We start from the raw sequence: 15055 nt of genomic DNA on the forward strand, positions 1-15055 counted from the left end.
ACAACTCAACACCAGAAAGACAAACAATTTAACTTAAAAATGGGCAAAGAACCTGAACACACACTTCTCCATGGAGGACATACAAAGGGCACAGAGACATGAAAAGATGCTCAACATCAGTAGCTGTCAGAGAGATGCAAATTAAAAGCACAATGAGATATCACCCCAGGCCTGTCAGAATGGCCATTATTAATAAATCAGTGAACAAGTGATGGTGAGGATATGTAGAGAAGGGAACACCAGTGCACTGTTGGTAGGAATGAAGACTGGTGCAGCCACTGGAGAAAACAGTAGGGAATTTTCTCAAAAATCTAAAGATGGAACTGCCATCTGACCCAGCGAGTCCCCTGCTGGGATTATATCTCAAGAATCCTGAATCACCCCTCTGTTCATACCAGTGCTATTTACAATACCCAAGTGGTGGAAACAGTCTAAGTGCCCATCAGCAAATGAATGGATCAGAAAACTGTTACATTTATGTCATGAAATACTATGTAGCAGAAAAAAGGAATTCCTACCTTTTATGACAGCATGGATGGAACTAAAGAGCATTATGCTAAGTGAAATAAGCCAGTCAATGGAAGAAAAATACCATATGATCTCACCTACAAGAGGAATCTAATGAACAAAATAAACTAGAACCACAGGCATGGAAACATGGAACAGAATGACAATGACCAGAGGAGGAGGAGTGGGGGATAATAGTGGAAAGAAGAGGAAGAGACTAGACAAAGAACATGTATGAATGACCCACAGACATGGAAAACAGTGTGGGAATTGACTGTGGGATGGGCAGAGGAGATCAAAGGGGAAAAAATTTAGACAACTGTATTAGAATAACAATCAAAAGAAAAAAGAATATAGCTTAAAGAGAAGGGGTCAATTGTTCGGAAACTAAGGGAATAAACAATCACAGTGAACAACAGTTAAAATAAAAGAAAAAAAGGTTGAACAACAATTAGAAGAAAAAAAAGGAAAAAAACAATTACAAAAGTAAGACAGCTGGGAGGGAGAAAGTACGTATAGGATCATTGTATTTGGTTCTACTACACTTTCAGTCCCTTTTAGAGCTTCTCCTTTGCACATTGAGAATTACTGCTGTGTGCAACCACTGTTACAGCAGGAAGGTGTTACATCTCTCATGTGTTAAGATAAAAAAAGATAAAACCCCTGGTGTGAAAGACCCCAGTGTTTTATTCTGCTGGCAGGAGAGTGGTACCAGGGATTTGTCCAGAGGAGTATGTGAATTAGGGAGAAAGATGCCGAGATATATTTAAAAAAATTTTTTGTAGTGATGGTGATATAATTCAGATGTCTGAGAGGCACATGGAACTGATCTTAGACAGAGATAGTAATTGATGATTGTCTTTGTGAATAATAAGGTTTCATAATAGATGCCATGGATGGAATTGTGTCTCCCCAGAATCATGTGCTGAAGCCCTAAGCCATCTCAGTCCTGCTTCACAATGCTTCTCTAGCAGGAGAGCCTAGACTTCCTACGTGGAACAGGGTCCGTGTAAGGAGGCCCCTGGGCACAGGTGTTTATCAATCTCCTGTGTGCATTGAACTTGTTATCTTACTGGGCAAAATAAACATGGGAGAGGAACATACAAGGCCATGAAGACTGGGTGGTGTGATCATTGGGGCTATTGTTTTGACAGTGAGTGTATACTGGGTGTATTCAAGTCCCAGTTACTTAAGTACTTCCCAATGCAGAATGCACATACCTCTTCCAAGACTATCATAGTCTCATCATCAGGGTCAAAAGCCAACCTCCGTGGAAGGTTTAGATAGAGATGGGACTTTCTCAGGCACAGGTCCTCTTGATCTAATGGTGTGGGAACAAAAACTATGTCATGTGCCCCGTACTCTTAATATCCCATGGTGAGATAAGGATAGGAAAATTGTGATAGACACTCCCATTCAAAGGGGGTGGGATAGCAGTTCTGAAACCCAGCTAAGCACTCATGGTCAGTGACCCCAAGTGTGGGAGTGTTCCTTGATGAGGAACCAGCTCTGGCCCCTGGTGGGTGACCCCCAATCCTTTTGTCTCTCTGGCTCTTGGCTCTACCCTCTGACACCACCTTCCTTTTACAGAAAAAAAAAATCCCCAAAAACTATGTTGGCAGATGACTAACTTTCTAAACCTGCTTTTTGCTCAGAAAAATTGGGGGCCCAGAGGCCTTTTATCATTTTGGACTGTGGCTATCTCTTTAATCCAAGCTGTCAACACTTTTGTTAGTACAGCCCCCTTTAAAACTTGGCAAATTATCTATAAATCTTATTGGGGTATTTTTATGCCCCTCCCAACCATATCCATAATTCTTTTGAAGGCAGACCCTTCTTCGTGTAGATGTATGAGGCTACAGTGGAACACAGCCCTAAAGATATAACTGCGAGAGAAGGTTGGTTCTGCAAGGCAGTATCCTAAAATCTGAGATGTTTCCAAAGGTAATACAGCCACACCCTTGATTTGATCTCTATCCTGAAGCTACTTCTTAGTTTGAGGATCTTTTGTCACCAAGAGGAACTGAAGGCATGAAATATATTAAATGCCACTGAACTGTACATTTTTAAAGCAGTCACTAGGAGTGTTATTGGGGAAGAGATACAGGAATTAGAACATCCACAGTGGTGGAAGAGCTGTTGGGGTGGAAGTGAAGAAGGGGTGTTCGGGGATCTGAACAGTGGTCACCAGTCAGTGAGTGGCCACGCACATCCAGAAGCAACCCGAAGAGGGACTTTATGAAGCAGCTGCCTCCTCTGGGTTCACTGCCAAGCCCCAGCATGGATCTGGGTCGCTGTGGTCAGCAGGAACAGTGCAGTCAGGAAGAAGAATCAGGTGTGGAGTGGAAGTGAGTGAAGACAAGCTGGAGCCCCGGCATTTCTGCGTCAGGCCTGCATCTGATGAGAAAAAGACCTGCAGAAAGGAAGCCTGTTGCTTCATATCCTAGAAGTTCTCTTTGGCCAACTTCAGACAAGTGCCACACAGGGAAAGGGGTTCTGGGAACTGTGACCCCTGGCTTAGCCAAGCGAACATGGCACCAGTGGCCACACCACCTAAGAACTGAGAGGTCCATGTGGCTCACATGCATGATGGCAGAGTCCTGATGGGGCACTTGGCAATGAGACTGAGTAAAGATGATTGATTGCTAGAAACACAAGACCTGGTAGGTGATGCACCCAGTTTGGTCTGGGCAGACAGACAGGGATGCTTTTATAGCCACTTCAAGGAAGCAGGGTTTGCAGTAAATAATAACATGAAATTTGGGCATGTGAAATGGAACCCACCTACTTATAAATAGTGATGTTATTCAAACCATGAGACTGGGAAAATCAATCATAAGGCCCTGAGAATCATTAAGGTTCTCAAGACCAAGATATGGCCCTGGCTGGTGTGGCTCAGTGGATTGAGTGCCAGCCAGCCTGTGAACTAATGGGTCACCAGTTCAACTCCCATTCAGGGCACATGCCTGGGTTGTAGGCCGGGTCCCCAGTGGGGGTTGCGCAGGAGAGGCAACCATAGATTGATGCTTCTCTCCCTCTCTCCCTTCCCCTCTGTCTACAAATAAATAAATAAAGTCTTTTTTTAAAAAAAGACCAAGATATATAAATATTTGTCTCCATTTATGTCTGTAATCTCAGAACAGTTGGAAAAAATATTTGATGAACTTCAAATAATTTGTGTATGTTTTGTACTTTAGGAAAATGAATTTGTACAAGCCAGCAGCTATGCAGATTTAGCTGTGAGCTCTGATAGATATAATCCATCTGCTCTTACTAACAAAGGGAATACTGTGTTTGCAAATGGCGATTATGAGAAGGCAGCTGAATTTTATAAAGAGGCTCTGAGAAATGATTCTTCTTGTACCGAAGCACTTTATAATATTGGTAAGTAAAACAGGCAAAATTATTTTTTGTTTGTATTTTGGTTGTGGTTGTGTGTTTTGGTTTTTTTGTTTTTTGTTTTTTGCTTTGTAATTATTTCTCCTTCTCTCGCTTAATGAGCTCTAACTCATTAGAACAAGGAACTGACTTCCTTATAACAAAGAGTTGAAAAGAAGACTCCTGGATTATAGGTTATTTTCAATCGAATTAATGATTGAGAAGCTGTGCACTTGTAAAATTTTCATCGATGTTGCCATATTGCCCCCTAAAATACTTCCAATTTCTATTTCCACTGTGGTATATGAGACTGACTGATTTCCCCCAAGTTCTGCTAATATTGTATATTATAATTCAACTTTTGCCAAACTGGTAGGTAGCAAGAAAACCTCATTTTGTTTTTAATTATGAACAATTTCAAACATGTAAAAATATACAGAAAAAATAAATCCTCAGGTACCTACTACTGATATTTATGTATCCATAATACATTTTAAAATTTTGCCATTTTTACTTCAGATTGTTTTTAATAAACAAAATATCATAGGACTTGAAGGCTCACCCCCTCATTCCCTTCCCTGCCTATCTGAGGTCACCTGAAATGAGTACATTCACCTGTTCATGAGGTTGCAGTGTTCTTCATACAACCCTCAATCCAATACTGTGTCTCACCTTGGGTTACCTATAAAGTTTGTTTTCCAGTTTTCTTCTCCCTGCTGGCTTGTGTGTTTTTCCTCTCACATCATGACCTTTCCTCTGATGTTTGAGTATCCTGGCTTTGTCCTTATATTCAAAAGTGTGCAGCTGAAGCCAAGTGGGGGCTCTAATTCATGAAGGAGGCCAACTGCCTGCTACCTGCCACAGGGCCATCTGTCTGAGCTGTCCAGGTGGGGACTGCCCCTTGGGAAGGTGGACTTTCCTTCCCAGGAGAGCTAGGTGGAAAGGAGAGGAGGCAGAGGAATTTGCAGTTTTACATGGAGTTAGGGAGAGCCTCCCTGAGGTGACAGTTATAGTCATATTGGGGGGAAAGCCATCTGGGGAAAGTGCATTACTGACAGGGAAGCGGAGAGCAAAGGTCTCCATGCAGGAGGCAGCATGCCTAGGTAAGTATTTATCCTCTTTATACATTTTAAATACTTCTCCTACTCCTTTGCTTGACTTTAAAATTTCTTTTGTCAAATAGAATTTTTCTTTCATACAAACTTTGCTTATTGAAAATTTGTGGCTTCACTTGTTCATTGCTTTACAAAGCCCTTCTGTTTTCCCAAGATTTCCCTATATTTTTTCATGTTTTTATAGCTTTGTTTCTTCTGTTTAATTTTAAAATACTTTTCAATTTATTCAAAATAGGAATAAATTCAAAACGGGAATAGTCAGTTGTCCTGTACCATTTATGACTAGTCCCTTAGTCTTCATTAATTTTAAATGCTCATTAACTCAGTTCTGTAACCGAGTCAATTTCTGCAGTTTATTCTGTTCTGTTCAACTTTTAGTCTGTTTCTCTTCCCTACCACACTCTGCAATCACTAAAGCTTTATGTTTATAGCATATTTTGGTGTCTGCCAGATATTAGTGGAACATACCTGCCCCAACTTGTTCTTTAAAAAAAATTATGTTTGTCTTTATTTTCTCTTCTGGAAGAATATTTACATGTATTTAAATGTCCATTCTGTTACTTTGAGAAAATTCCTCACACCATTTCTTTTTTTCTTCCCTTCTTTTTAAGGCCTTACCTATAAGAAGCTAAACCGACTTGAGGAGGCTTTGGACTGTTTCCTGAAGCTTCATGCAATCCTGAGAAACAGTGCCGAAGTTCTGTACCAGATAGCCCATGTGTATCTTATGTGAAAAACTTAGGAATCATTCATTATTAATTCATTTAGTTGGTGTTGAGGACCAGTTATTAAGTAAGCTTAATCAATGAAGTAATTGATGAGGGTAATATTTTAAAACCCAATAGATTAATATGTGATGAAAATACTATTTGAGTGGTCTGTTTTAAAAGATCATTTGCATTGTAAGAGGAATCTTTTAAAATATATTTTATTGATTACGCTATTACTGATGTCCCATTTTTCTACCTTTTTCCCCCTCTGCCCTGAACACACCCTCCCACCCACATTCCCCCTTAGTTCATGTCCATGGCTCATACATGTAAGTTCTCCGGCTTCTACATTTCCTATACTATTCTTAACCTCCCCCTGTCTATTTTCTACCTACCATTTATGGTTCTTATTTCCTGTACCTTTCCCCCCCATTCCCCCCTCTCCTTCCTGGCTGATAACCCTCCATGTGATCTCCATTTCTGTGATTCACTTCCTGTTCTAGTTGTTTGCTTAGCTTGTTTTTGGTTTTGTTTTATTTAGGTTCAGTTGTTGATAGTTGTCATTTTGTTGTCATTTAACTGTTCATAGTTTTTATTTTCTTTTTCTTAGTTAAGTCCCTTTAACATTTCATATAATAAGGGCTTGGTGATGATGAACTCTTTGAACTTGACCTTACCTGAGAAACACTTTATCTGCCATTCGATTATAAATGATATCTTTGCTGGATAGAGTAATCTTGGATGTAGGTCCTTGCCTTTCATGACTTCAAATACTTCTTTCCAGCCCCTTCTTGCCTGTAAGATTTCTGTTGAGAAATCAGCTGATAGTTTTATGGGAACTCCTTGGTAGGTAACCCTCTCCTTTGTCTTGCTGCTTTTAAGATTCTCTCCTCTTTAATCTTGGGTAACTTAATTAGGATGTGCCTTGGTGTGTGTTTCCTTGGGTCTAACTACTTTGGGACTCTCTGAGCTTCCTGGACTTCCTGGAAGTCTATTTCCTTTGCTAGATTGGGGAAGTTCTCCTTTATTATTTGTTCAAATAACTTTTCAGTTTCTTGCTCTTCCTCTTCTCCTTCTAGCACCCCTATGATTCAGATGTTGGAATGTCGAAAGTTGTCCTGGAGGTTCCTAACCCTCTCCTCATTTTTTTAATTCTTGTTAATTCATTCTGTTCTCGTTGACTGTTTCTTCCTTCTGCTCCAAATGGTTGATTTGAGTCCTGGTTTCCTTCCTGACACTGTTGGTTCCCTGTACATTTTCCTTTATTTCACTTTTCATAGCCTTCACTTTTTCTCCATTTTGTGACCATACTCAACCATTTCTTTAAATATCCTGATTGCCAGTGTTTTGAACTCTGCAACTGATAGGTTGCCTATCTCTTCATTGCTTACTTTTATTTTTGGATCTTTGATCAATTCTTTCATTTGGGCTGTTGTTTTTTTTTTTTGTCTCAGTGTCCCTATTATGTAGTAAGCAGTGGAGCCTTAGGTATTCACCAGGCCAAGCAACCCACATTGCTGCATTGTGGTGCTGTATGTGGGGACAGGGTCTTAGAGGGAATAATGCCATTTGCTCAGCTCTTTGCTGGTTTTTATCACATCCCCGTCTACCCACATACAAATTGGGCCATTCTGGTGCTGATTCTCAGGTAGGTAGGTTTGTCTAGGGTGCTGTGGGTATCTCTGATAGACTCTCCTGTGAGGCTGGGAGTTTCTCCCACCCTGCAACCCCCACAGGTTTTTACTGCCAGACAGTTTGAGGCTTGCTTTTATTGTTGGAGCCCTGGGTTACACGGTCTGTGTCACTCCCCAATTGTTCCTCCCAGTTTATCCACAGACAAATGTGGGACCACTTGGTCTGCCAGCTGCCGCCTTGCTGCAACTCCTCTCCACTCCAGCTGCCCCTCTCCACCCTGCCCTGGCTGCCTGTCTCCATCCCTCCTACCAGTATGGATGAATGTTTCTTAACTCCTTGGTTGTTGAACTTTCGTACAGTTCAGTTTTCTGGAAGTTCTGCTAATTTTTTGTTTTAAAATTTGTTAATCTTGGCCAGAAGTTCACATTGGACAAACTTTGGACAATGGTTTGGGAGTTGATCTTAGTGAGTGGTAATTAGGCAAGGAAAAGCCAATGTATCTATGGAATAAGAGTTCCTTACACACTTCTTCATTTTTCTTTCTCATTCCTAAGTAAATCCAGAGTAAATAGTATTAAAAAGCATATCACCATTGACTAAGGAATATTTTATTATATAATGTTATGTTTAGGTTTATTCATTGATCAATGAATTCAGAAAAACTATGTTATCCTTAACTGAAATTGTCCAAGATATGAGTTAATGGAAGATCCCAATCAAGCTATTGAATGGTTAATGCAGCTGATCAGTGTTGTTCCAACTGATTCTAGAGCTCTGTCTAAACTAGGAGAATTATATGATAGTGAAGGAGATAAGTCCCAAGCATTTCAATACTACTATGAGGTAGGCAGATACTCTTAACTTTCCTTTTACTTTTTAGCTTTTATGAATTGTTATTAAAAATGCAGCTGGCTTTTTAATTTATAAAATTTAGAAATACATATTAGCTTTTAAATGAATAATGATTTAAAATAAGAGCATTTGTGGCATATGAAATTAGCTTTTGATTAATTTTAATAAAAAGTGAAATAAGAAATTTTCATTTTTCTCTTAAAGCATGATTTTCATCTCTTTTTAACTCTTATTAACACATTTAATTTGACTCAGATTATGAATCAGTACATCAAGAAAATGTCAAACAACTCTTGTTTTTTAAATCTTATGTAGTTTCAAAATTTTTTAAAGTGCATATGAAGCTCATACTTCCTTATTAAAAAATTTCACACAGGATAAATTAACCCTCAATAGGTAAGATGCTCAGAAAGTAAATTATCTGTTGCCATTGAAATTGTATTGTCATGTTCTGTATTTTCTCTAGTCATACAGGTATTTTCCCTCTAATATTGAAGTCATTGAGTGGCTTGGAGCCTATTACATTGATACTCAGTTTTGCGAAAAAGCCATTCAGTACTTTGAAAGAGCTGCTCTTATACAGTAAGTAACCATTATAATTTTATGCTTAATTAAATGTCTTTTAGTGTGATTTGATTTTATATAGAGAATTAGAATATGATAGACACATTAAGTACATGAACAAATAAATATTAGTGAACATTCACTCATGATTTTCGTTTTTTTGTATTATGTTTCATTTTACTCAGTCTTTGATGCGCTAAATGTGTTCATTTTTTAAATATATTTTATTGATTATGTTATTACAGTTATCCCATTTTCCCCCCTTTACTCCCCTCCACTCTGCACACCCCTTCCCACCCACATTCCCCCACTTTAGTTCATGTCTGTGAGTCATACTTATCAGTTCTCTGGCTTCTACATTTCCCATACTATCCTTACCCTCCCCCTTTCTATTTTCTACCTACCATCTACGCTACTTATTCTCTGTACCTTTTCCCCTCTCTCCTCCTCCCACTCTCCTGTTGCTAACCCTCTATGTGATCTCCATTTCTGTGGCTCTGTTCCTGTTCTAGTTGTTTGTTTAGTTTTTTTTTTGTTTTAGGTATGGTTGTTAAAAATTGTGAGTTTGCTATCATTTTACTGTACATGTTTTTATCTTCTTTTTCTTAGATAAATTCCTTTAACATTTCCTATAATAAGGGCTTGGTGATGTTGAACTTGACCTTATCTGAGAAGTGCTTTATCTGCCCTTCCATTCTAAATGAAAGCTTTGCTGGATAGAATAATCTTGGATGTAGGTTCTTGCCTTTCATGACTTGGAATACTTCTTTCCAGCCCCTTCTTGCCTGTAAAGTCTCTTTTGAGAAATCAGCTGACAGTCTGATGGGAACTCCTTTGTAGGTAACTGTCTCCTTATCTCTTGCTGCTTCTAGAATTCTCTCCTTCATTTTTATCTTGGGTAATGTAATTATGATGTGCCTTGGGTAATGTAATTATGTAATTATGATGTGCCTTGGTGTGTTCCTCCTTGGGTCCAACTTCTTTGGGACTCTCTGAGCTTCCTGGGCTTTCTGGAAGTATATTTCCTTTGCCAGATTGGGGAAGTTCTCCTTTATTGTTAATTCAAATAACTTTTCCACTTGTTGCTCTTCCTCTTCTCCTTCTGGTACCCTTATTAGTTGGATGTTGGAACGTTTAAAGATGTCCTGGAGGTTCCTAAACATCTCCTCATTTTTTTGATTTCTTGTTTCTTCATTCTATTCTGGTAGACTGTTTCTTACTTCTGGTCTACTCCATTGATTAGAGTTCAGGTTTCCTTCCCATCACTGTTGGTTCCCTGTATTTTTCCTTTATTTCATTTAGTGTAGCCTTCATTTATTCATCTAATTTGCGACAATATTCAACCAATTTTGTGAGCATCCTGATCACCAGTGTTTTGAACTGTGCATCTGTTAGGTTGGCTGCCTCGTCATCACTTAGTTGTATTTTTTCTGGAGCTTTGATCTGTTTTTTCATTTGGGCCATTTTTTTGTCTTGATGCGCCTGTTAGGTAGTGAGGGGCAGAGCCTTAGGTGTTCACCCAATCAGGGCGACCCAGTCACTGTTGTGGAGCTGTATGTGGAGAAGGGGTCTGAGAGGGAATGTCTGAGAGTGAACAGTGGCGCTTGCTCCACTCTCTGCTGAATTTCAGTCACTTCCCCACTTCCCTCAAGCAAACTGGGCCCTTCTGGTGCTGATTCCTGGGTGGGTGGTTTTGTGTACATTCTAGAACCCTGTGGGTCTCTCCAGCAAACTCTCCTGTGAGGCTGCGAGTGTCTCGCGGGTGTTTTCAATTGGTGTTTTGAGGCTTTATTTCCCTGAGCTGGGACCCTGGGTTGCATGGTCTGTCTCACTCTCCAGTTTTGCCTGGTTTATCAGCACGTGAATGTGGGACCACCCGGTCTGCCAGGCACCTTGTGTGCCATGCCCCTCCATAATCTGCTGCCTCGCTGGGTCCTCCAGCCACCACCTTGCCATGAGTCCCCCCCAGGCTGCCTGTCTCCTCCCCTCCTACCAGTCTGGATGAATGTGTCTACTTTAACTCCTTGGTTGTCTGACTTCCATACAGTTTAATTTTCTGTCAGTACTGGTTGTTTTTTGTTTTCAAATTGTTGTTGTCCTTCTTTTGGTTGTGTGAGGAAGTACAGTGTGTCTACCTATGCCTCCATCTTGGCCGGAAGTCTAAATCTGTTTATTTTTATGAGAAAGTTTTTTAAATACCTACTTTAATGTACTTTTCTTTATGCATTTTCTTATTTACACCTCAACAAATAAGCATTATTTCTTTATTAATCATAAAAATGACTATCTCAGAATACTCACAGGGATGTAAAGTACAGCATAGGGAATATTGTCAATAATATTGTGATAGCTATGTATGGTGCCAGGTGGGTACTGGAAATATCAGGGGAACACCTTCTAAAGTATCTGGTTGTCTAATCACTATGCTCCACACTTGAAACTAATACAAAATGATGGTGAATGTAAACTGTAATTGAAAATAAAATTTAAACAAAATGAGAAAAGTAAAATTTTAAATTATATTTTCAAAAAGAAAAAAGAAAATGACTCAGTTTTAAGACAAAGTTTCATTTTTGAAAACTGTTTTAATTTATAATTGATGTACATTGTGTATTAAAATTAAACTTTTAAAAATTTCTACTTTGTATTTGGCCAAATTTAATTTTAACTTTAAATATAATCTTGAGTCATTTGAATGATAAAGGAATGCTTAATAACTTGAGGGATTTCTGTGTAGAATTTGTATTAGGCAATTAATTTTTATGACATTTGCTTCACATAAACATTTTGAGAATTATAAAACTAACAAGCACAGGGAGATAGTTTTTAGTTTAATTATATGCCCAAGATTAGGCTACAGATGTAATGCATGCCTTTTTATTACATTTAATCCTAATTGTAACCCTAGCTGTTAACTCCTGTAAGAACCCTCCTCCTTTGAACTCCATCTACCATTGTTCCCAACCGACTTCTACTTGTGAATGTCACGTGTTGACCTCGTCTAGTCACGTCCTTTCTTTCTATCCTCTCAGTAGTTTAGCCTCACAAGTGTTGATCTCCCTCACTTCATTAATCTTGACCTTCTTTTAAGGTTAGCCATCTAGATCTTACCTGAATATCACCCAACATATTTTTACCAATAAAATCTTCCATTGTAACATCCAGCTGCCTGAACATGAGCTCCCCTCTTACCCACGTCTACTCTCCAGTGTGCCTCTTCTGGGCGAGACTGAGATTGTGAGTCTCTTGACCCTCCTTCCTCTTGCCTTCTCTCCTGGCTTTAGTTCCAAGCCTGCCCTTCCTAGCCTGCTTCACTGATCCCATCCGTGCTGTTTCTTGCCAATATTCCTTGGTTACTTTGCTGCTGCATTTGTCCCCCAAAATGTCATCCGTTGATCCAAACCTCCCATTCTTGCCCGCAGCCTGGGAAGTTCTATTGGACATAGATCTGTGTCCAGGTGAACTGATACCACACATTTGTGCTATGTGTGCCCTGCATGCTGCCTCAACTTTTCTGTTTTGTACTTCAGTTTCCCTGAAAGTAGAAGTCTATCCCAGCAACACCCCTAACAGTCCCTCTCTCTGCTTACCTATAAATTTCCTTCCACTTGCACATGGATTTGCCTTCTTCTAAGTAACAGAGACATCCCATAGGCATTGATTCCCTCTCCTGTTCCTGAGCATTTATTTTCTGTGCCATACATAAGAATTTCCCTTTTATGGACAGGTGCTGGTGTCTGTTTGCCTTCGGGAGAAAGTTTGGAAATAGGTGATGACGACAGCTGCACAACAGCAGACTGTAATCGATGCCGCTATATTATATACTTAAACATGGTTAAAATGACAATTGTTGTTATATCAATTTTAACATAATTTTTAAAATTATTAAGCTTTTGAACTACACAATTTAAATGGGTGGATTATATAAGGCATGAGTATGTTATCCCATTCATATGAAGTTCAGAAACAGACTGAGTCAACAGCGTTCAAGTCAGGATTGTAGTTTCCTTCACAGGTGAGTGAGGGCAGGGTGGAAAGGAGCATGAAGGAGGTGTTTGGGGACTTGGCAGTGGCCTATTTCTTAACCTGCAGGGCAGTTACATGTATATTCACTTTACGGCAAATTACAGAGTGTACAGCTATGTTTTGTGTACTTTTCCATGTGTTATACTTCACAATAAAAATTTTAAAGTTTAAAAAAAACATCAAAAGTCAAGAAAGGCAGTATTGCCCCACCCCAGTGCAGTCATTTGGAAACGTGGGAGAAGGGGCGTTTTATGGTCATGATGATGGGAATGCACAGTAGGAATTAGATGGGCCCGGGCATTGTGCCCAGGATAACGAGCACTCAGCAATGTATATGGATGTAGGGCTTGCATAGTGAACAGGTCATCCCAGATGCCAACAGCATCTTTCACCAAACACTGCAGTAGCAAGAACATGTTAATTGTGTAGCTTTGTCATACAAAGTTTTTTTCCTTCAGTGCATTCAGGGCATTCAGGATAGTGTCAACCTGACTGCTGCCTTCCTGGCAGCCAGAAAGGGTCAGGGCTGTGGGCCTCACTGTTCCAGCAGTAACTCTTCACTTTATCCTCCAGTTTTTATTTCTCACCTCAAATCAGCCTGAGCCCCTGCCACAGCATCCTCGAGCATCTCCCAGGGAATAGGGGCCAGTGGCTTTCAATTCACATTGCTAGTCTTTCTTCCTATTGTAGTTCCACGCCTTGCCTTCCCTCCTCAGCCCTGCTGATTCCAGTTCTCCAGCATTTCTGGAGATTTTTAGGGAAAATCTGCTGCTGCTCTTCATATGCCCCTTGCATACCTGTAACAGAAACACAGATTCAGCTGTCTCCTGCAACTAAAACCAAATTCACGAATCAGGGGCTAGTGCAAAATGGAAGAGGTTTATTCAGGTGCCATGCCATGGGAAAATGGTGGACTCCCATCTCAAAGAGCCTATCCTCTTCCTGCTCAAGCCCAATAGGGAGGGGAGGGATATTTCTACACAATTATCTTGCTGGCTTTTACCACAATCAGGCTGTGTCCATTCATCTTTCCAGCTTTGGCATACTCAGTGTTAGAACCTTCCCCTGCCACCATCTTGGCCAGTAAGGACTTTTTGGTGCTCCCTGACTATCTGCAGTATTTAAGTCAGTGGGAGGGGTGCTGAGGTCCCCATCAGGAAGCCTGGAGGTGCTACAGCCCTCAGCTCACCTCCCAATGCTGGACCTTGTGCCCACACATCTGGGAGAGCTGGTTGGAGTCCTTGGAATCCCTGGATGTCGGTGCACTTGCAAGCTCTGTGCAGCCCCCATGCAGCCTGCCCCTGCAAAGTGGCTAGCCAAGCCCATGCTCACCTGGTCACCAGCTGCTCACACTCTGGCTGACTGTCTATAGTAACAATTCTCCCCTTCAAAACTCTGGGCCCTTATAATCTTATAAGGGTAAATGGATTGAAGTCTCATCTTCTGTAGATTTTTCCTGCTATCAAGGACTGCAATAGTCTTACCTATCCCTGGGTCCAGAGATTTTTGCCATCTTTTAAAGGAAGAAGGGAGTCAAGAATGGAGGGAATCCTTCACTCAAGGGAGAAGGATTGCTCTCTTGGGAAGGCAGCATACATGGTATCTAGAAGATGAAACTGCTGAACAAGTGAATCTGGTAAACTGCTTCATATTTCAGGAGGCAGTGTTGCAGATGGGCTTTCAAAAAAAGTGAGACCTATTGTGTAGACAAGCAATCAAGTATTTAGTGAGGGGTATGCCCAGTAGCGCAGGGGGGACTGTAGTGAAATCAGAAACTGGAGAGACTAAAGGATTCCCATGATCTAATCCTGAGTGGGGCAGGGCTTTAAGTGGCATACCCAACAGTGGGATAAGTTTGCTGAGGAAGCCTCTGTCTGAGAAATGCGGCTGAAGGTGTCATCAGTCCATGCATGGGCATAAAGTATAGCGATTGCAAGAAAATAATAGTAAAATAAAAAGTAACATTGACATTTAACTTTGGGAGCCACTGTCCCTTTCTGAATGAGGAATTTTAAATCTCCTTCAGGAGTGTGGTGCAGCTTTCTTTCCCTTGCAGTATTTATAGCAGCAGCAAGATCTGAATCCTCCTCAGGTGGTGCCCATTTTATCCTTGTGTGCTGGATCCAAGGTTTGATTCCTGTGAGCTTCAGGGAAGAGTGTGTTGTCAGCAGTATGTCTTTGGGACTGGTCCACTGCTTGGCTAACTGCTATTCAAGACCTCGAGTCTTCCGGATCTTTAGGAAGACTTGGTTTCCTACCTTGAATGGG

The 15055-nt window shown here is 40.5% G+C and overlaps 1 protein-coding gene across 3 annotated transcripts in view; it reads left to right on the plus strand.

Moving 5' to 3' along the window:
• Positions 1-15055, plus strand: part of IFT88 (intraflagellar transport 88) — a 187376-nt gene that overhangs the window by 90166 nt on the left and 82155 nt on the right. For all 3 annotated transcript variants that reach the window (XM_037157650.2, XM_053663493.1, XM_053663492.1), the window contains 4 exons: positions 3705-3891; positions 5612-5720; positions 8038-8188; positions 8664-8779. In XM_037157650.2, coding sequence (XP_037013545.1) covers positions 3705-3891; positions 5612-5720; positions 8038-8188; positions 8664-8779 — 563 coding nt within the window. The remainder of the gene's footprint in view (positions 1-3704; positions 3892-5611; positions 5721-8037; positions 8189-8663; positions 8780-15055) is intronic.

This window comes from Artibeus jamaicensis, unplaced genomic scaffold (assembly GCF_021234435.1).
Source record: "Artibeus jamaicensis isolate MK-2021 breed Jamaican fruit bat unplaced genomic scaffold, CSHL_Jam_final contig_3188, whole genome shotgun sequence".
Taxonomy (NCBI): Eukaryota; Metazoa; Chordata; class Mammalia; order Chiroptera; family Phyllostomidae; genus Artibeus; species Artibeus jamaicensis.